Here is a 24,028-nt window from a genome sequence, read left to right as displayed (position 1 = left end):
GTAAGTTACACACCAAGGATAACCTGTGCTCACCCCCGGTAGCTTGACATGGAGCACTCAGGCTTATCCACAGATCACGGGTAGAGCATTTGCACAACACACTCAACCAGTGACACATTAATTACACTACAGAATAGTCTCCACAACAAGTCATGTAAAAATGAACTTTAATGCACATAAAAAATTAAACCAAGTACGAAAACCAGTAATACTCTGCTAAGCAAGTAGCTGTCAGATTATCATCATCGTGAATGCAAAATAAGGAGAAACATTTCCATACTGTATTTGTCCTAGAAGGACTGACAATCATTACTCTGGTCATGCAAGGATCTACATGACATGCATCACCATGAATCATACACTGTTCAAATGTGGAAAGCACTGTCATGAAGCTGATTATTCTGCACTGAATGATGTACATCAGTAAGCCAAGGCAGGAAACTATCACTGTAAAAATCACTGCCCCCAGTAGGTATTTGTATCCATAGAATAACTACAGTCATGAAGTTACTGTGGTGAATACATCACTTGCAAAGGGTGGGGGGAAGGGGGTTGATGTACCTGCGTGCCCATCCAACGGGTTACAATGGTCTCTGTGAGCCCTCATGCAGGTGGAGCCAACAAGGCCCAGTCTCCCGTGGTAGGCAGACATCCAACCCCTCCCCCCCCCCCCCCAACTCCCACGCCCCCCCCCAACCCCCACCCCACCCTCACAAGGAACAGCGGTTTGGAAGCCCTTTGTGGAGGTTAGGTAAGGTCTCTTCCCCATGCCCTCGTGAGGGGGAGGGCACCAAACAGTATTCAGGTTAACACGTCCCGGAGGGGGCTGGGGCCGCCACCCTTGTCCTCCCTCCGGTATGGGATGGCTGCCCCAAACCAGTACCTTTCCAGGGTCACTGCGGTCCTACGAAAGGAGGCTGGAGGCCTCAGAGGCAGAGCCTGGCCTGCCGGCTTGTCATCAGTTATGAGCCTGGGTCTGGAGCAGAACGGACCTCATGTCCTCCTGAGCAAGGGCTGTGCTGGGGGATTTTTCACTGGGTGGCGGTTGCCTTCTTGTATGCTGCGCTCTGGGTTGATGGAGATGCCCCCCTTTTGACGGGGGTTTTCAAAGTGTGCCATTGCTCTTCTGAAGCAGCCCTCCAACCTGATGGAAAGGGCAACCCTATGGGGGAGGGAAGGATGGCGGTCGCAGAGCCCAACTGCTTAGGCTACATTGTGATGTGGCCTTCCTGGGGAGGGGTGGGCCTCTGCAAAAGCAGCCAGCTGACTCGCACCAGACCTGCCAAAGTGGCATGAGTCAAACAGCAGCAATGGTGCCCCACCCATGCCCCAGTCCAAAGAGGTAAAGAAAAGTGTAGTCCTTCCCATACGCCAGCCAAGTGCTAGTAGAAGGGATGAGAGAAAAGTGGCCTGGATGAGCTGGGCAAACCAATCCCAGGGGAACACATGGGGGCACACAGGCTCAGACAGGCCAGCACATCAGGGTAAGCAATGGCAGTTCCTCCTGACAGCCCCCCAACATCTGGGGACCCATAGAGTCAGGGAGCAGCTGGTAGCAGAACAACATGCAGAAAAGCAATCCAGGTGAGTCCTTTAGTCCACCCAGCAGACAGCAAGCAGCAGGGCAACAAAAGAGCAGTCCAGATGAGTCCTTTGTGCAGTCCAGCAGTTCTTCCGGAAGAGGTTCACTTCCAAAAGTGTTCTATCAGGGGGTAAGCCCTTTCTACTTATACTCAAAAATTTCTTTGTTCAATGGGTTAACTTCAGAGGAGTCCTTTCAAGTCAAGCACAACACATGTTCCACCCAGCCCTGTCTCCAGATATCAGTAGGGGGTAATCAGTCCATTGTGTGAGGGTAGAACACACAGCCTATTCAGATGTAAGGTGTGAAGGACCCTCCCTCTCACCAGCCCAGGAAGACTATCAGTATGCAGATGCCTCTTTGGTCACAATCCAGGCCCACCTGTGTGATGACTGTCTGGAAGTTATTCACCAACTGGAGCTGTCACTCTGACCCAGTCGTTGATTGAAGTCAGGCTGCAAAAGCACTAGATTTATAAGCACAGAGAAATGACCACTTTCTAAAAGTGGCATTTCTACAATGGTAATAAAACAAATCCACCAACACCAATTAGCTGGATTTCTCACTACGATTCCAAACATGCTAAACATGCCCACGCCATTCCTCATAGATCAGAAGATACCACTTAGACACATGTCAGGGCATTTCCAATGTAGTCCTATGAGCGAAGCAGCACTCACAATAGTGAGAAACTAAATAGACTGCTTGTCACTTCTAGGACAAGAATGCCGTAAACACATGTCCTACCTTTTACATACACAGCACCCTGCCCACAGGGCTAGCTAGGGCCTATCTTAGGGGTGACTTAGGTGTAGCAAAAAGGGAGTTTAGGCCTTGGCAAGGTGTTTGACTTGCCAAGTCAATGAGGCAGTAAACTGCGCACGCACGCCCTGCTGTGGCAGGGCTGACATGTTTGAACGGCTACTTCTGTGGGTGGCACAATCTCTGCTGCAGGCCCACTAGTAACATTTAATTACAGGCCCTTTGTATATGGTCTATCACTTAACAGGGGACACACAGGTAGATTAAATAAGCCAAACAGGTGTAAACCAATCATACCAAGTTGTAGGGGAGAGAGCACAAGCACTTTGGCACTGATTAGCAGTAGTAAAGTGCCCAGAGTCGTAAAGCCAACAAAAAAGGGCCAGAAAAAAAAAATAGGATGAGAAAGGCACAATGTTTGGGGATAACCCTGCAGAAAGGGACATTTCCAAAAAAGGGGAACAGGTGAGAATGGAAGACTGGGCTTCGGGAACAGTTGGTAGCAGGAGAAATGTTTGGGGAATGCACAGGAGAGGGGGCATGGGAGGAGAATTGTACTAAAATGTTGGGAGAGGGAGTTTATATAGGCATTAGTGAAAGCTTTAAATTGGTGGTCTAAAGGTGACAGATTTCAGCAGGTAGCTTGACTTATTGTCTTGTAGTAAGACAAGGAAATTTGACAGTTGGAGAGGTGTGAAGCACAACAATGATCAAACACCACAGGATTCACTGAGCTACCCCAAGTGAAATGAGTGGTGACCTGGATTTTAAAGGATTCTTTTTAATAGACTTGTGCAGGTCTGATCTTTTTTGTATGGGAGTGTACTCACTGCTTCATGTCTGTTTCAAGTTGGTTGTTACAAACCTGAGATCATCTGAGGGAATTGAGGTGCCTCACTTGTTAGTCTCTTGCAGTTCCCCTCTGGATAATCTGGAGAATGCATACATCATGCATTATAGATCATCATTCCATAGCTGAATGATGATCGTATGGAAACTACGTGAGGCAGAACTGGTGGATGTGTCGAGCCACAGTGGTTAGGTTTCAGTAAAATAAATAATTCAGCTAATGAACCTTCATTTAAAAATGCACACACAAACTGCTTTGGAATAAAGAGAAAAACTGAGCCAAAAATTTGAGAAGAACTAGAGCAATGACAGACTGAATGCATTACAATGTAGTTGTTGTCTGAGGCAATGAAATGGATCGAAGACTAGTCCCTATTTTATGATGCCTTCTGTGCAGATGGCCAACAAAAAGCCACTTTAACACTGCATAAGTAATTACATTTGCTTTACAATACTTCACATACCAACTTTATGTTTAGGTCTCTTGAGCCCACGTCTAAGTGCCTGACAGAAATAAACCTTTAACGATTCTGCTAATACCTGCCTTCAAATGATACTTAGGGCAAATGTGATCTGGTTCGACTTTACAACAGGAAGACACAGATTACACTTTAAGGTTTACTTAACAACAAAAAAACACATATATATATATATATATATATATATATATATATACACACACACACATATATATATATATATATATATATATATAAAAAAATATAATGTATACAGAGAAATTATTTTGCAAAGTATACGCATAAAACAGTGCATACGTCACTAAATCACAATCCACTAGATACAATGCAATTTAAAAAGTTCATATCAGATCAAAGATACAGTAACAGATTATTTATAAAATACATTTCAATAAGGACCAATCAAACTCCGTTCCAAACGAGAACCAAGTTCACATCACGAGCAACTTAGACCAGGACACCGGCCATCATAGATGTGCTGTATGTGTTGAAGTCTATTTTGATAACTTTCATTCAGTAACTCACAATTTGACCTTTGTTGCAATGCTAAAATAAGAGGAGATAGCACAGATGCCCTGGTTGTGGATGTCTGACTGGAGGAGTTGGTAGGACCACAAGTAGTTTGTTAGACCTATGGTCCTCGGTAGGTGAACAAGCTACTTTGCTCTCATTTATGATAAGTTAGTACAGAACACCAAAAAATGAGCCCATGTTCCCTCAGTAAGATCACAGCAAGGAAAGGTTGAAAGATACATAAGGATACCATTTACAGCTGAAAAAGACCAAGTCATGCTTCCCATCCTACATGTCGCATATAGAGTCTTAGCAACCAGTGGTTCTAGTGTGTCTAAATACTTTTCAAATAGAACTTCGGATTTAAAGTATATGATAAGAGTGATGAGGTCACATGGAGAGGCTCCAGTGACTGGAAAGCTTAATAAAGTCCCAATATGTATTTCTCAGCAGGGATACAGATGTAAAATTTAAAGAATCAGGATCCTTTCAAAAGTGGGTAAGGCCCAAAGATTCAGAGCTATAAAAGATAATTCAACAATGAAAAATAGTGAGATTCCCTAATTTTCCATACCTCTTATAGCCCAGCTTTAGATGGCTCAATCACAGGGTTAATCCAGTAGAACAGTAGTCTCAATTTAGCTCTATGATTAATAGTGTTAAGTTCCTTAGCAAGAACAGTAATAGTGGTAACCTTATTTATCATTTGTAAAACCTGTTTTCAACAGCTCTCATATTACAAGTTTAAAAGTCCCCACATTTAGTGCCATACATTTCCACACTTTAGGCCTACACCTTTTATATCTATAAAAGAGGAGACAAAAAGCGTGTCTCCATTTTTCTGGCAAGTACCAGAGTGATATTTGTACTCTGCTACAAAATTAAAGTGATTTTTTTCTTCACGTTTTTCCATCCAAAGAGCATTTGCAGCCACACTAGCACCTAGGTAACTGAAACCAGACCATTACCGATCGCTAGACAAAATGCATTTCTTAATGAACTCAAAGGGTTGAACACCATAAACCTGTTGGGTTGCATTAATGGAGGAAATCAACATTTGGCAAAATTGTGAAACTGTTCAGAATATTTTGGAGGTCCTTAGGCGATTGGGAGGGTGTCATCTGCAAAAAGCAGCACATATACTTTTGTATTTTTTACTGACAAGCGGGGGCATCACCTATATTGATAACATAATTTACATAAATAGGGGTGGTGCCAATACACGTTTGTTGCACGCCCCTTTCAACTGGTATTGGTTCAGTTAGCTCACTATGTAGGCCAATGTTACTTTTGAGAATTTAGTACCCAAGCTGATTTAAGATGATTACAAGTAGGCCCAGTGTGAAAAGCAGCCACAAATAAATCCAGACACTGGAGGTTGAAGTAATGTGTAGGTTTATTTTTCATAGAAGGTCCTATTCATTCTCATCAACTGCTGCCCATCCTCTGTCTCAAAGCCTTACCTTTCACAATCCATATGACCAAACTACATTACAGTGCTGTGGTTACAACCACATAACAGGTTATAGATTATACAAGTATAACATGGATACTACGCATCCTGCTCCCTTCAACTAAACAAACTTATTGCATTAAGAATCTCAATTAACAGACACACACACTGTACAAAGATGTACAGGTTGATAAAGCTTATTTAACATTCCTTCAAGTAAGTGGGAAGGACAACTCCCCTGCTGGACTTTCAGAGAGGGATGAGTACTCTGGACCCCCAGCCCTAACGTGAACCATATTGTCTTTGAATACAACTATGCTGTTCAGATTCCAGATGCGCAAATATTCGGTTTCACTTCATTGGTAAACACTTTGATAACTCTGAGACCTATGAAAACCTGCACCTCTACCATCCTTAATTGTTTTTCTTGTAACCATCACACAATCGCCCACCTAGACTGCTGTCTTAAGACTTTCTTACAACAAAGTGTTCCTTGCAGGCCTTTATTTTCTTTGCCTCTCTCAGCTCCCAACATTTGTTCGCCTTCGTTTTCCCTGACCTCAACTCCATGTCATTAACCTATGTGGGTGCCACCAAAGCATTAGAATGCCTGCACTTTAACAATTCAAAAGGGTTTTTCCCCCCATGATGGAGTGGGGAGAAAATATGTGGGCCTCAATCTTCTTGATCATGTCTTTTCTCAAATTCAACCCATTATCCTTCTTGGCCATATCGATCTCCTCCTCTCTGTTGAAACGTTCCACCATGTCATTGGCTTCAGGGTGGTACAGAGCACACTTTGTGGCGTATTGCATGATCACTTAAAAACACTTCATTTTTTGGGATACTAATTGCATCCCATTCTCTGTGAGGATTGCACTAGGTATGTCTTCTCTGCCATGCAGTTCCTTGAGAAACCTAATGACAGGCTTAGTTTCAGTTCCTCTAGATAATGAATTTTCTGGCCACCTAGAGTACATATCAATAAGAACCATAAGATATGATTTGGACCTTCAACATGTATGGAGCCTAAAATATGAAAGGCAACCTCTTCCCAAGGGTGTGTGGAATGGCCCTTGATCACAATTGGTTGCACCTTTGGTTTGATAGCTTTCTCACTCGTGGCTGTATGAACTCCACGCAGATGAAAGGAGATAATCTTTTATTGATAATTCTCTGAATAAAGTCGTAACGACAAACCTCCAGCAAGAGCTTCTCTTCCATCCAGCTTCCAACCCAACTCCACTCACCATTCCAGAATCCCCACTCTCTTCCAGTTCCAATCTCATCCTCTGAGATCACTAAACCATCTTCCCCCCATACATCCTAATAACATGTGAACATAAATAATTACAAACATATAATTTAAAACATGTACTATTTACAATTTGCATAAACATGAACTACATTCAACATCTATATTACCACCTACTCAACTTTACATAAATTTCCCATACTCCATTCTCTCCCATCATCCAACCTAACTACAGATTTAAATATCTTCACAACCTTCTGCGGTTCACAAAATCTACTTTCTCCCTTCATCATACCACATTTCTTTACTCTCACCCAATCACCTACTTGTATACCAATGTCTTTCACCTTTTCTCTCGTATCATAGTTCAACTTATTGCGTTCTTGGTAACCCAACACTCATCCTCATTCTTTCACGATCCACCCACACTTGTTTCTTTTCGCACAACCACCAAGGAGACTCCTTCGTCGCTGGTTCTCTCCCTTTAAGAGCAACAAATGGAGCCACTCCTGTTAGGGAATGCGGTGTCACTATGTGCCCACATCATCTTAATCAGTTCTTCCCTCCATTCCAGTCCATTAGCTAGAAATTATTGAATATTTTCCATGACAATTCGATTAGTTCTTTTCACTAAACCATTAGCTTGCGTTCAAAATAAAGCACCCTTCTCATGTTTAATTCCCAATCCGGTAAGGAATTCTGTCATTCTCTCAGACACCAATTGCACCCCATTGTCAGTAACTAAGACTTTGGGAGTACCTTCTTCCAAAAACATATTCCTGAGAAATTCGATAACATTGCTAGTCGTAATATGTTCCATGCACTTGACTACGAACCATTTACTGTGGTAATCCAACAAGACTACTAAGAACCGATTTCTTCTTCCAAGTTTATCCACAGGACCAATAAAATCCAAAGCTAACTTCTCCCATGGTCTCATACCCAAAGGTGGCTGCCTAACAATTCTAGATTTGTCACTATTTGCACACGCAGCACACTCACTCACAACTCGCTCTACATCCTTGTCCATTCCGGGCCACCAATATGATTGTCTTAATCTTCTCTTTGTCAAACTTCTTCCTAAATGACCCTCATGAACAATTTTTACTAACCTCCTTCTTAGCTTCATTGGTGGTACCACTTTCCCTCGTCTCAATACCTTCTGACCATGCACACTTAATTCATCTTTTACTACTAAATATTGTTTCAAATTCTGCAGATCACTTCCACTTTGACCAGAAGCACATATACATTTCTTTAGTTCATCGTACTCCCTATCATCAACTATGGCATCCTCCCACTCTTCTTGTTTTAAGGTAAGTTCACCATCTATCAAAAATGCTTCGGCTTCAGCCTCACTCAATACTGAAGCTTCCTCAGGATGCTCGTTAATTGGCATCCGCGACAAACAATCTGCCACAACATTTTTCTTACCCCTCACGAATTGCACAACAAAATTGAAGTCAATTATGTTAATCAACCACCTCAAAATTCTGGGCGTCACTTCCCTCCAAACCTCGACCACTCTTGAAAACTTGAAGCAGAGGTTTTTGGTCCGTACGAAGCACAAAAGGCAGTCCCCACAAATAGTATCTATAATGATTGATACCCCAACAGCAAGCTAACACTTCCTTCTCAATTGCAGAGTACGACCACTCTGCCCCCTATAACCTACGGGACGCAAACCCGATGATTCTTTCTTCCTTGTTTACTACTTGTATGAGAACTGCACCCAGCCCAACACCACTGGCGTCTGTCATTAGAATTGTTTTCTTATTCACATCAAAATGTCCTAGAGAAGGCGCGCAAACAATAGATTTCTTAATCGTTTCAAATGCTATCTCACACTCTGTTCCTAGTTAATTAATTAAAACAACAATTTAAAATAAACATTTGCTATTTATTTTAAATAGAAAGGTCTCTTTCTTCTACAGTCCCTTTCTATAGTTCTTATTAGTCTTTCTATTCTTTTCATTGAAATGATCTTCTTCAGTCCTTCCTCTGTTTCCACGCTGAGCCTTCAAGCCACAGAGCTGCTTTCACGATACGCTTCTATAAAGTAAGCAAACGTTTTCTTTAAACTTCCAGTTTATTATTACTTTTTTTTGTTCGCTTTGTTGTTAGTTTAATACAGCAAAATCAAAAATAAAAAGGTCACGGTGCGCACGTGTTGCTGCGAGTGTTGATTCTTTTAATTGAACAGTTCTGCGCGTGCTGAATAGTGCGCGAGAGACACTGCAAGCCGTCTCTATCGCGCGCGTTGTATTTGTTCAAATCTGCAACTTTGCACAAGCCATCTCGCGTGTTTTATTCCCATCTAACAGTTCGTTTACAAAACAAGACAAAAAACATTGGCTGCGCTTGTTTAGGTTAACGTATGGAATCTAAAAAAATAATAAAAAAAAAATCTTAATAATTATTGTCTAAATCAGTACAGCAACACGAATACAAAGTACATTACTCTGAAGTAATTTAAAATGAAAACAAATAAATTATTCCGTATTCTCCAGTAGTTGAAGAATTGAGCTTATAAATACACATCAAAGTAATCAGAACTCAAGATCCTGTGCACTTCCTTAATGAAGTTTGTGCTTCCTTGGTGTGTTGTGTAAATTTCCTTCTTTCATGGGTCCTTCTCAAGATAGCTAGGCCAGGGGTTGGAGATCATCGGTTCTTCTTATTTTTCTGCCCCCTGCACAGAGTCCTTCGTCGGCAAAATACTTATGAACTCCACGCAGATGAAAGTAGATAGTCTTTTATTGATAATTCTCTGAATAAAGTCGTAACGATAAACCCCCAGCAAGAGCTCCTCTTCCATCCAGCTTCCAACCCAACTCCACTCACCATTCCAGAATCCCCACTCTCTTCCAGTCCAATCTCATCCTCTGAGATCATCACTACAGTGGCACACTGCATGCACTCCTATATCACCCTCTTCACTTGATTGTCCATACCCGGCCACCAGTATGACAATCTAAGCCTTTCTTTGATTTTTGACATCCCTTGATGACCACAGTGTGCAAGCGCTCTAAGTTATTTCTCTCAAAACAATTGGTAGAACTAACATTGTACCTCAGAACAGGCCATGCTTCTCCAACCATTCATCCTTAACATGCCAATACTTCTCACTATTCCCTTTTATCCTGGCACCCCATCCATGCTTGATCAAAGCTAGAACTTCTAATATGCCTTCGTCAGAGTTAAGCTCAGTTTGCCATTTAGTTTCTGTGATGAAGCTACAGTAAACCTCACGTGTTTTCATTGTCCTCACTCACCTGAGACTGATCACTCTCCTCCACCAATCTAGAGAAGTAGTCTGCTACTCCGTTTTCCTCCCCGGTATGCAATTCCCTTAAAAAAATATAGCGCGAACACCCATTTTCTAATCCTGCTGGACGCTGTATTAATACCTTTTTGAAACTCTCACACAGGGGGTTTGTGACCCGAGTATCTCAAAGCTACTTCCCCACAAGATATTCTTATATTTATATATATCCATCTTTCTATTTTTTTTTTTTTTTTGACAGCACAATGCACTACCAAGGCCTCCCTTTCTATTAAAGAGAATCGAAACTCAGCACCTTTGAGGTCTCGCAACAGGAATAAAATAACCTGTTTGGAATTGCAGCCACCTGCTGCAGGACGGCCCCATAGCCCTTCCAACCTTTCTTTTCACTTTAAACTCCGCTTTGCATGCATTGCTCCACACAAATTCAACTCGTTTGTGTAGCAGGTTCATCGTGTTAATGCAAATTACTGCAAATCCTCTGTAAATATCATGAACTACTCTTGATTTGAAGAGGACTTAAGCTTCTGTATAGAATAAGCAACATCCTCTTTGAGCATAATACCTTCCCCGCGATGTTATGACCCAAATAATCTATAGAATTCTTACGAACCTTTCATTTCTCCATTCTGATAGGTTAAACTTACGTAACCTTCCCAACACCTGTTTCACACTCATGCTCAAAATCGTTGCTCCCAAATATCAGTACATAGTCTTGATAGACCCTTGTGCCTTCAAAACCCTTTAACACCCTCTCCAAGGCTCTCTGGAACACAGAAGCTGCTGATATTAACCCAAAAGGCAGCCTAGCATGTCCAAATGTCCCAAAGGATGTGATGAATGCTGTAAGGTCTCTGGATGCTTCATCAAGACTGATTAGATATGCCGACGTAAGCAAATGGTGGAGGAAACCTTAGCTCCTTCCAACATCAGCATATCTGAGATTTTTCATAATGGGTACCTAATCACAATCACATGCTTATTTAACTCTCAAATCTACACATGATCACAAACGTTTGTTAGCCTTCCTGGCTGCAACTACTGAAGCGAGACACTCTGTACGTCCCACCTCCTTAATTATACCATCATTTTTCCAGTTCTCTCCTCTTCCCCTCTTGTACAGCCATTGGTACATTCTGAACCTTCTCAGACTGTCTTAGCTCCATACATTAAACCTATGTAATGTAAACAGTGGGGAAAAAAAAAAAAAAAAGAGAGAAGGTTTTCCCTAGAACACCTAAAGCTTGCTTTTAGTTCCTGTGCAATGCATACCTGACGTACTTTGCATATCCACCTTCCTTACATCAAAATCCTCTTGGGTGGTCAACTGTTGGGCATAAGTATCACACCAAAGTCCCTTTGATGGAACCAGCTTAAAATGCTGTCCCCCTTCTGTGACACATACTTTTTCACATTAATGTACCTTTGTATTCGATCAAACCGTACAGTTTAATGGCTTGTCCTCTGTAGCCACACGGCTTAAAGTCTGGACTAAACACTAATTTTAACCATGAGTTTCTTTAGATAAAATTCCTTAGAGATAATTGCGATCTTGGCTCCAGAATCAAAGAGAACCTTCGTTCTCCACAGTGACCTAGTTCAAAGTGCCGGTACCATCATTACCATTCACCTGCCCACACTCAAAGTCCCTATCACTTTCAAAAATAGATTCATCCTTCACCTCAAACACCTTTCATTCTTCACACATTGGTGAAATGGCCTTTCTTCTTGCAGTAGCTGCATGTTGCTTTACTTGCAAGACACTGTCAGTGGCCATATGGCTAAGTTTCCCACAGCAAAATCATTTTCCCTGAAAGGTATTCCTCTTTTCTACCTTCAAATCACGCTTTACTTTTTTCTTGCCTCTTCGAGCCACTCTTAATTACATAAAGTGTCTCCCTTACCCTTTTCCCTCAGTTTCTCAATGTTGCAGCGTAACAAACTGGGCTCTTATCCTTTCTTCTAGCAAAGGACTAAACTTACAAGACGAGGCTAGCTTTCTAGAAAGGGTGACATTTTTCTACTGTTTACTCTTCTGACTCCTCCGCCCAAAATAATTGTTCTAAAAAGGGTGCTGAGTGTTGGTAGATAATGCCTATCCAACTTCATTATACAGGCATCACATTCATTGAGGCCTTCACCAATGATTCCTGGAAGGTTATCACACACTTCTTGCCCTTCTGGGCCCAAACAATGTAATAGCAAAGCAGTCTTTCTCTGATCTTAAAGACGCTCCACAAACCTTGGCATACCTCTTGCATTCCTTTCACCATTTGAATGGCGGCTACCCTGGCACAGCTAGAAAAAATGGCGGAAGTGTTACGTTTTGCCTGGTACCCAATTATGTACACAAACACCAACAAACAATCTCAGAGAACAATACTATGCTTTCAAGGAAAAAACACCCAAGTACTAAAGGCTAGGAAATGTAAGTAAACAATAGTACCACTACCAGAAAACGTGCCAGAGAGACTTGAAAAGGAAAATGTTAAAGAAAATAAAGATCCAATATGCAGAGCAAAAAAAGTACAATTTTCCCTGATCCTCCAGAGTGTGAATGACCCCACTATGAAAGATTCCACAGTTCCTTTTTGTTTTGAAGAGCTCCAAGCGTATATAATTGAATATATCCTTGACATGCTGAGAACAGCACCACACAAGTTCTGAAGCCACAAAGACCCCCATGTCAAATCCTAATATCTATGGCATTTTTAAAATACTACAGCACTGGGAGCCTCACAAAACCTTTGTGACTCCCAGCATGCTTACTGTCCTCCATCTGAATCGGGAGCGTGCACATTCAAATTTCATCACACCCACTGCTCGTATAGTGGAGGCTGTATGTCACCGACACTACCATCTCTGGGAGCTCGAGGGCCAGCCACGCAGCATGGAAGGTGGGAGCGCTGACCAGAAACCGAGTCCAATGCAATCAAGGGGTTTGGGAGCCAGCAGTATCACCCAGGGGCTCAAGCACTGGCCGCACGGTAGGGGAGGATACGAGTGCCAGTTAAAAGGCAGGCTCGAGAGCAGCGGCCTAATGGTAACAGTCGCTTTAAAAAAATGCAGTTTCGCAAATCTTACTTATCCACAAATAAAGTCAGTCCTTTTACTAATATTTCTGCAGTGTCTAATGCTTAGCGCTGAAGCTGCATACACCTCAGAAATGCACCAAGCCACATAAAACCGATTGCTGAGACTGAGCAAGTCTCTACAGACAGCAGACTCACAGGCTTGATTAATCTGGATTTTTCCTTCCTCATGAACTGCAAAGTCTAGCAGGCTGGGTCCATCACCTGCAGGATTTCTCAATTGACACTCACACCAAAGGTATTCTGCTGCAACATGAAATCCCTGGGCACAGCTGGTATTGAGCCCTTCTGGTTGTGGCCTTGTTTCCTCTGAATACCTCTAGCCCATCCTCATCACCAGTGTGACAAGTGGCCACTTAAATGAATCCAGACACAGGAGGCTGAAGTAAGGTGTAGGTTTATTCTCAATAGTAGGCCCCATCCATCCTCATCAACTGCTGCCCAGCCTCTGTCTCACAGCCGTCCCTTCCATATTCTATATGACCTACTTACACTGTTATGCTATGGTTACAACTACGTAACAGGTTAGATATATACAAATATAACATGGATAGTATACGCATATTATGTAATACTTTCCCTGCCTTAGGTCGTGGTACCATGTCGAAAGCAGATTTTAAATAAACCATCACCAAATACAGGGCCTCTTTGAAGTAGAAAATACTTCCAGAGGAAAAGGTTAAATCAAAAGACCTGTCAGATAGCACCAATACCTTCCCTAAAACTTGCTTGAAAGCGAGAGAGGAATTTCATCTCATTTATCTAGTCAGGTTATGTAGTCAATACTGTGTTACATAGCGTTTTGGGGAGATATCAATGAGGCTCAGCAGCCTGTAGTTCAGAGGGTCATCAAGCTTTTCTTTTTTTTTTTTTTTTAAAAGGAGGAAATTGGCATGATCACTAAGCCTATTTATGGATGGAGACAGAAGTACCTTGAGCAGTAATGATACAGAACTTGGATTTAAGGGCCCCAAGCCCCTGGTTCAGAATAAACAAGCTACCAGACATTTTGTGCAACCATGGGGCATTGTGATTTCTGACTCAAGGTATCACAGCAACATAAGTAAACATAAGACACATCATGCTGAACCGTTGGACAATTATCACTGCTAAACAGGCAAGTCAACTACTGCTGGACAATCACTACTGATGGTGAGAAATGTTAGAACCAAACATCTGGTATACAGATTTCAGGATTAACAAAGGGTGGCTACCATGGGCCAGAGGATGCTCTGGGAACTAGCTTTTAGAACATTGAGTAAATCAGACCAAACACTTTCCCTTTTATTTTTCTTTATTTTTTTTTAAAGAAAAAATTTATATGTTGTGTGTGACTCAGTTATAGTGGCAACATTTTTTGTTTAGCTAGCAGACAAATGTCTGTGCTGCCTTGTATTCTTTATTAGGCGAGAGATACCAATACAATATCAGAACTTTATCAGCCATAGTAAAAGGTCAAATTGTGAAATAGTAAGACATGTGTACCTCAAAAAATGAAGGATCACAGAGTTATATAACATTTTCTCAAAACATAATTGCAGCATTGTAAATCTTAGGTTACATTTCTGAAGCTTCCATTTGACCTCTCTACAATTATTAGCTAGGGAATTATTAGTTCCATTTTTTAAAACAACTGCTGTTGTGAAAGAGCAACATCTAGGTGAGATCGTCTTGTTTCACCTCCAGTCTTATTTCACTGCAGAGAAGATGAGCCAGCCCAGTACAAAACAGTAGTGAATATTCTATGCAACGTCAAGCCTGGCTCCCAACCACAATCAGTGTAGACATCCACACTGCATAGCAGACCAATTGGTTGAAATAAAACCATGTTAATTAATGCACCCCATTTAGCATTACATATAGTCAAACCAAATCAGCAATACCATAGGCTCAACTTGTGAAGAATACTTCATTTGCCTTTTTGAGTTCAACCTTGTGGAAGACATCTAAAAATAATAACATTTTACAATGGGGAAGAAAGGAAACCTAAAAAGACCCTCTGAGGAGAGGGTGTAACATAGGTAAATGGAAGGTGAAAGCGATACAAATGAGAGTACACTGTCGGAGGGAAATTTACCGTTTCAAAATGAGGATCAACAGACATTTTACAAGGCCAACAGAGCCAATTTCAGGGGCCAGTTAAGGTGGTGTGCAAAAGACAAGGAGATTTAGTTAAACAAGCATGTGTGCTGTGTATGAGTCAAAGTTGGTGCCTTTCATGACTGTTACTTGTGATTTTTTTCCAGTGCTACACAGTGCCTAGTGTTTCTGGCAAAGTGCTCTCCCTGTAACATACGATGATGCAATTTGCAAATGAACCTTCAAGGGGGGATATGTGTTCTTGAAAAACAGCATGGCAGTCCCTATTAGGGGAACCTTATCAGGAAGGAGAGGTTTAAGACAAACCAATAAATAAGCAACTCTTTAACCTGATGAATTCAGACTCACCCAGTTTTGACATAGGTCAAGTTCTAGAGATATCTAGAACTCTAGTAGATTTTGTGGCACAGGGCTTGCCTAGAAAAGGATTACGCACTTGTATGCCAAATTCACCAAACTATCACAACAAACATATCTATGAACAAAAACGCAAACAAGTCTTGCATACAACTATTACTGATGACAGTTGGATACATATCTGCTTAAGGGCATCAAAAACTTCCATCTGTCTTCAAAACTAAGGCTAATGCATACAAGATACTTTCCAGGTAGTAATTCACACCAATATGTCTACATGCTAGGTTTGGAAATTCTGATGTGTTGGAGTGGATGTAATGGGAGGACCACTTAAATGCTTATGTAGTTCTGTCAAATGAAGAGATTTTGGGCAGACGTTTAACAGATGCAGGACTTATATAATGTGAACCTACCATGCTCCCCATTGATTTTGCTGTTCAGCGATTCAGGGTAAGCTAGCCAAGATCTGGCCACCACAATTCGGGGTAAACTAATAACACCTTCTAATAGCAGCAAGGCTCATTATTGCACAGTTCTGGAAAAGGATTGCCCACCAACCCCAGACTATCAGTCAGGTGGCTTAACACGTAGCATATATATGCTATGGAAAGAAATACTTTCTGCCATCATACCTGACAGGTTATGTTTAAGCTTAATAAATTATGGCTGCCCTTCAAGACATGAAAAAGGCATCAAAGAAGGACTGTCAGCCCATGGCATGCCAGATACATGTCTTATGTCTTGACATTGGTGAGTGGAAGTAGGGATTGCCGACACCGGTGTATGTGGAAGATAACTTCAATGTTATAAAGTACGATTAACAACAAAGCGGCAAAGATGATATAAGCCGTTGCTTACAAATGTTTGCTTCTCCAACATATATTTCCAGTTTTATTTTACTGGCCTATGCTTGATAATTGTAGTCTTGTATTGCTGTGAGAAAGTTTAACGAGCTGTCCTGTACTTCAAACCTAAATACAGTGTTAAAACAAATACAGATCACAGGGAGCCAGAACTGGGCAAGTCCTTCCCTAAGCCAAGTAGTGTTCTCACGAGGCCCATCTTGGCTCACTGGGCTTAGTTTTGGGGACTTTCATAAGCATAACGTTAAGTCAGTCTTGAATTAAGATCAACCTTTTTTCATTTAAAGGCCATTCAGTTTACCTGTCATTTTTGCTGCCAATATTGGAACTTATATATGCTACACTGTTCAGTTTGTGGGGGGTGGTGCGATATTCAGCTCACTTTCAGATGCTTTAAGTCAGTGGTTTTCAACTTTGACTTCTAAGGACCCCCTATTGAATCATTACTGGAATCCAGGGACCCTCCGCCCCTCCCCTTCCTCCACCCCCCCCCAAACTCAATATTCAAAGCTGTGGATCCCCAGCTGAAGCAATTTTAAGAATTTTAACATCAAAACAATGTACAAAAACTAGTATACACCAAACAAGTGGTCAAATATTTAAAGATTGATTTATTTGCAAATAAATATAGAAAAAAAAAACACATTTGCAATGATGCTTGTTTATTTGTATATACATTATAAATTTTAAAATATTAATTTTCATATTTGATTTTGTAAAACGGTTGCGGACCCCTCTGAACGGGATTTGCGGACTCGCCAAGGGTCAGCAGACCACAAATTAAGAGCCACGGTTACAATTGCCTCCTGAGATCCAGTAGGATAGAGGATTTATGTCAGAGTGTAAGACCAGATTTGGCGAGAATTAGAAATTGATAGGATTGTGGCAGAAAAAGCATGTGTCCCTTCTCTGGAGCCTGCTCAGCCTTTAGTACATGAAGTGCCACTTGCTCGTTCATGTGTCCTTGGTTTGCAGGTTAACAATTGTGATACTGTAATCTGGGTATCAAGAGTGATTTGATATTTTTGGGACTAGTGGGACTAGGGGGGAGTGGAATCTCTTCTTTCTTTAGCCTTCTTAACTCCTCTAGTTGAGAATACACTGTTACCAATAATTCATCATCTGTGGGCAGATTTGCAACAGCTACCCTTTCACCAACTATAGTCGTGACTGTGCAGCTGCTCAGTGTCAAGATGTCCTTGGTCCTCTAGAGCACATTCACTGGGGATCGTAGGGAGGGATATGTAGTGGGGGAGGGGTCCAAGCAAACTAAAAGTAATAATTCATCGACCTGTGGATTATAATAGGCCATTATTTGTGTTGTGAAGTTGTGCAGTTGAATACTCTGCTACCAATCAATTCTAGAAATTCCCTGCAGCGGGTTTTCTATCCTTACTGCCACTCCACTGATGCTGCACTGTTACATCAGGACTGCTTGGCTGCTGTGTACCTGTCTGACTCCCATTCGCCTTTGAATTTGGTTAGTACAAAATGTTATGTGATGCATACTTGCAATAATTCCAGGTCTAATCGCAGAGGAACAAAACTAGCCTTAATCTACAGGCACACCTATTTATAAGCCAAGCTTTTCCCCCTTGAAAGCAAAATAAGACATTACTATTTTTGATTAACTTTGTATACATTGCTTAGTAACCTTTTTCGAAAAGCACTAACCACCTACAGTAAAATCAAGAACACCAATCTATATGAAGTCTCCGCAAATAAATATACCCCCTGGTAAAATGGACTTGCTAAAGGTATGAGTATTAGACTTTGAAAGGTAACTTGTTCTTCCACCAAATGTTTACAAATTGTGATTATCGTAATTCGGCGTTTTCTTAACATGAAGCTGCAAACAACCCACAAGTATAAATACACTACTTCAGACAATACTGGGTTTAACAGTTTAGTAAAAGTGGCCAAACTGTTCTCCTGCAGACTGTGTATTTCAACTAAAAGCGAGTGACCGGTTTTGTCCTTGGCTTCACCATGACTTCCCAACCATACTATGTGCAGATACCTAATGATTACTCTTAGGTCAACTACAACCAAGTCATGCAGGCTTTATAAAATGAATAGCAGATGCAGCGCACCCCAGTCCCAGATTGTCCATAGGCATAAACCTACTTTCGTTGAAGAAAATGCTCCAGTTAGCTGGAAAATACTAACCTGAAGGCCCAGCTCCAGTGACACTTTCAGAAGCGTAATATCTGGTAAACTGTCCATCAAGGTTGCAATTTTAAACGCATCCTGGGCCAGCTTGAAGATGTGCGATGAGGAGTGGATGTTTTTCTGGATGGATTCTAACACAGTTTCCAGCTTTCGAACATCACCTGCAAACCAAAGCACACAAGATAAATGATATGTGATGTCAAGTGCCATTGGCACTGTGTCGCCATAAAGTGCTAGTCGGTCTCAGCGTGCCATCAGCAATCGGACTGAAAGAGGGCAGACACTGAAGACAGCTCACCAAATGCTTAGTGGATCCAACTTTCATACTGGAAATAAAAGTGCAGAAACAAGTCGGAAAAGTAGATCTAAACTGACATAACCCTATTTTGGAAAATCTCAGAGGAATAGGTTTGATAGTTCAGGATTCAAACAAGTTTTAAATTGGAGCTTCAGCTTAGACTATATTAAAGTAGTGTATTTGTAAATACGAACTTTAAATAATTCTCAAGATCCACTTCTAGTATAGATGTAAATCATTACCACATCTGCCTCAAGCTATAGGGCCTTAAGCCTATGTGAAGTATTACACGCAGACCTTACCGGCAGCAATATTCTGCCAAGGCTCATATATGCACAGTCTTAGTTATCGCAAGAATCTGCAACCTGAAGATCCCTCATGTTAGGATGCTTGAAAATACTCCTAGCTTGACTACACGTGGTCTTGCTGCAATTAGAACGTACCTGGTTTAGTGTTTTGGGTAAATGGTAGTAAAATGGCTGCAGATGGCAATGCAAAGGACACCAGAGCGCAGGTCTGCACCTACTCTTTAAAGATGTACTTCTAATAAGCACATAAACTGGAGTGCATTAAAGACAACAGCATTCTTCTATTCATCCACCTAAGTTTTCATCAGAGATTATAGAGGTTAAGCCAGGCTACTCAAACTAGTATCTCTGCAGCTACCAGCAAGAGGTTCTCCTCTGTGCAGCCCAGGCTTAGACTAATTTGCTTGTTTTAATAGATATATTTATTTATAATTTGAACACTGTATTTTCAGAACTCATAAGCTGATATTTAGAATGAAAGAAAATGGTGGACTTTCCAAAATACATTTAAAGCCGACATTTGAATGATAAATGAAGCAGTTTTGGGGAGACTTAGTGCTTGCATTATTACCCTGGTGCCACTGCAGCCGAGGCTGTTGTGTTACCCACGTTTAGGCATCCCAAGTGAAACATTTTGTTTGATATTACTGCTGTTGTACTAAAGTCATCACTACTGTTAATCTGCAACAGGGTGACCTCGGTTTTATTCCATGGCCAGATGTGTTGTATAAACAGCCGCCCGGTCACAGCTCTGCGAGTGGCAGAGAAGGAGACGGGAGACCCCTAGCCCAGGTAGCTCAGACTCTAACCTCTCAAAGGCTGGTAAAGAAGAACAGTCACTAGTAAGATGGCTCTGCCTAGCCCCCGGCCTCACCAGCTTTCCAGAGAACTAAGCTTCGCATATTCACGTCTCACAGTCAATGAATCAAGAGAGCAGTTGAAGAAACACGCGACACAGAAGGGGGCTAATGGTGGGTGGGGTTTTTGGCAGTGCATAAGGAAAGGGACAAAAATTAGCCTGAGGGCACTGCGGTTCAAGGGATCGAGAGACACCTCAGTGGGGCTGAAAGATACAGGGCGGGGGCCCTCTTCAGTGCATTACACCGCATTTATAGGTAGGCTCGGCTTGTGAGCCTGGATTTTGTTGAAGAGAAATGAATCAGCACCTCTCAGCAGGTTGAAGGGAGCGTATACACACTTGTGCAGCCCCAGAGTACCTCATTCTGCTCATCCCTTTCACGTACCATTCCTAATCAGAGAGGGGTACAAAGGGCATCCCTACATGACAGACTGCGCACAATACAGAATGATCTTATACACTGAACTGCCGCGTAGACGAGAGGGTTGTCTTTGTAAAGGAGGAATGCACGAGTATCTGTTTTTACATGAGGGAAGTGGAACATTAGGCAGACAATTCACCAGTTCGATTTGAAGGGTAAGAGGATGACTAAGGACACAAATGCATAATTAGGAAAGGTAAGAAGGGAACAAACAAACAAAGAATGGAAGGTAATGCAAGGAGTAGTACGAGTAGACAACGAAAATAATGGAATAAAAAGTCATGAGAGAAGACACAGCAATTAGAGGAAAGCCTAAGAACGACAGAGCAACCCGTGCAGTCCAGTCCAGGAGCCCAAGCCCTTAGTGCTGTACAACCCTCGGGTAATGTCATTAGCATTTCTCATTACCGGAGATGCTCACGGTCATGACTAGTTTATTCATTATTTTGTTCATTTGCCTTCTGTCACTTTTATACATGCATTTGTATTGATAAAACAAAATGTAACTACAAAACCCCGCGATAAAATAAGCATTGACAAAGCAAACAGGTCCAGGAAGTGAAACCTATTGGAAATGCCAATACATTTGATGCCCGCTGTGATATGAAAGCATCCGCGGCGGTCATCCCTAAATAGTTTTTTTAAATAATGCCACAGTGAATGCTCGTGCATCTGTGTTGGCAATTTTTGAATGGGTTAGCTGAAATACTTTTTTTTGATGACTTGCACTGGTAACCTGGAGAGCGCACGATGAATGCGTCCCAGAAACATCAATAATGTGCACAAATGCATGCTATCTTTCTTAAAACGCTTCACAATGGCAGCATAATCCTGAAGGTAAACAGCACACTTAAAAACACTGCTGAAAAGAAAGCATTGTACAATTTTAGCTACAATGAATATAACTAGATACACCACATCTCTGCCTGTAACTTCCATTATGATTAAACTCATTAAATCTACATTTCCCACCGGAAACGGCCTTTCTCGGTCTGCTACACTGGATTCCCTTTTCCATTTTAGTGGCCGTTTCAGGACTTTGGTCCACAAAATGTCACCCTATGCGGACGCAGCCCCCAAATATTTCATTTGTATTAGGCTGTCAGCAAGTAGTTGCTCAGTCTGCAGTTCACTATGAATTCTGGAAAACAGTCTTGCTGAATGTTTTACAGGAACACCTTTATACAGCCTTCTTAATGTGCATTTTAGATCATCTTCCAGAACCCAAGCAGTAGTAGATAACAGAGAAACAATCCATGTTCTCGGCTTTCAATTCCATTCTGTGGGAAATCGAGAAATGTTATCCCTCCAGAACCAGAAAAACCATGATCAACCGTTAACAGGCAAAACAGCTCTGATAGATTCCCTCGTGACTGATATATATGTGGTAGAGGGCATGAGCAGCCTAGTTCATGATGAGAAACTGAGTAACAATTAACTGGGTAATACTAAAACTTGTTAATCTCATAGTATAGAGGTTTATTGAAAATAAACTTACCAAATCTTGCTGTGGAAAACAGGGGTTTCTTGTCAGTATTAAACTTAACATCTGGTGAGCTTCAAGTATTCCATAATCTATAAGCAATGCTTAAGCATTTCTTTAACTCCGATATGAAATATTTATATTTGGTAGGAAGCTACAAATTGCATGACTGAAATTACTAGGATAGATTTGTTGTGGTGCAGTTCGTCACGGACCTTCGACTTCCTATGTAGAGGAAACTTAATGGGTTAATGCACTTTCAACTGAAGAATCAGTGAGACTTGCACATCACATGCTTGACTCCCAGATGCGTAAAGTGACTAACACCAAGTTGGTTAACACGAACATATGTTCCATACAGAACTATGACGCCCTAATAGCATGACAGCAAGAGCTTCAATGAAAGTTTTTATGCCAAACTAGATGTGAAACTGAAACTAGGAAAGTAGGCAAGAACAGACCTTCTGAATTTAGGAGCGAGTACTCAATTGTAGCAGTTTTTTACAGTTTTCAGAGGGTAAACAATGGAGTCTGATTTAATGGTAACCATTTTTCTCCTTTAGCTGGCCCCACACTAAGCTTACCTGATGGATAAACTCTTGTATACAAGTTAGGTCAAAACACTTAAATGTTTTTAAAGAAAGGACCATAAAAATAAGTTACTATCGGTAAGTAACTATGCTTCTGGTGGATACTCTAACTGCAGACGCCTCACCTTGTGAATATTCTGCATGCATCAAGACTTAATTCGGAAAACTTCAAAGCACTACTCCTGAGGACAGTAGGTGGTGTGGTGCAGCTCTGCTTCGATGTTGTCATGCTCCAGAGGGGACCATTAGAGCTGCATATATGCACCACCCATGTGCACTGATGTCACTTGCTTTCTGGGCTGTCTGTGCCCTCAGAAGCAGAGTCCATCAGCAAACTGGAGTGATCAGTGTGCAGATCTATAGTTTGGGACCTCTTCAGATGGAAAAGGCCCAGTTCAAAGAATGGTGATGTGGGGGTTTCAGTGAGGAATCAGCATTTAGAGTATAAACCTCGAAGATAGTTGCAGAGGGTAAGTAACTTGTTCTTCAGAGGGATACTTCTAATCACAGATTCCTCACCTTGTGAATAGATAACATCCCAGGTGGAGTGTCAACTGCCTCAGACTAAAGAGTCCTGCCTGATCCACTTAGTTTGGGCTCTCTAAACGTCACATGCTTTTTATTTTTACATTTGATGTTTATTTTTCTTGGTTAAGGGAGGACTGCTGCAGCAGTGATAGAAGTGTGCTGCAGTTACCAGCTGGCTGCAAAAAGGTAAAGGCAGTGAGGTGGCATGAGAAGCACAGTTCTCATGCCATCCCTAGACTACTGCATCATGATCGTATGCAGGTCCTTTCTACATAAGCTAACTATTTCAGTGATTTCTAACACATAGCTGCTTAAAGAGGCTATGTTGATTAGGCCAGTCAGACACTGGCCCCAAACAAAAGGACTGAAGGCTGGTCCCGCTAGGGGAGTTTACTGCTTCTCTTTATGTTCAGAGGTGCACGTCCAGATACAAACAGGGGTGGGTCCCCCTCTGGCTTGTAGGGGTGACTCGCATGTGGTCCCCACTGAAATGTCTGGCCTAAAATGTACATGGCTTTTAAATGATTCATCCGCTTGCGTGGCCTCCGAATGCACTAGCCCATCCCTTGAGATAACCATGCTAGTTCTGCCACCCCTTCACATGAAATTGTTCCGAAATCCTGTACGCAGCAGTGTTAAAAAATGAACCTCATTAAAACCAACATTTATTTTGCACTTATTTACCCTCATCATATACAACATTTCCTGAAAGGAACACATCACAAATAGAAATGTAATCTGCAGTCCAACAACTTCACAGTATATCACACTGGACACA

At 41.6% G+C, this 24,028-nt stretch overlaps 1 protein-coding gene across 2 annotated transcripts in view; it reads right to left on the bottom strand.

The window, feature by feature from the left end:
• The window catches only part of ZSWIM6 (zinc finger SWIM-type containing 6), a 368,676-nt gene that overhangs the window by 10,701 nt on the left and 333,947 nt on the right, over window positions 1-24,028 (bottom strand). For both annotated transcript variants that reach the window (XM_069222559.1, XM_069222552.1), the window contains exon 12: window positions 18,761-18,924. In XM_069222559.1, coding sequence (XP_069078660.1) covers window positions 18,761-18,924 — 164 coding nt within the window. The remainder of the gene's footprint in view (window positions 1-18,760; window positions 18,925-24,028) is intronic.

Source organism: Pleurodeles waltl, chromosome 1_1 (genome assembly GCF_031143425.1).
Source record: "Pleurodeles waltl isolate 20211129_DDA chromosome 1_1, aPleWal1.hap1.20221129, whole genome shotgun sequence".
Lineage (NCBI taxonomy): Eukaryota > Metazoa > Chordata > Amphibia > Caudata > Salamandridae > Pleurodeles > Pleurodeles waltl.
Note: the sequence above shows the minus strand (reverse complement) of the source record. Positions and strands in the feature narration are given on the sequence as shown.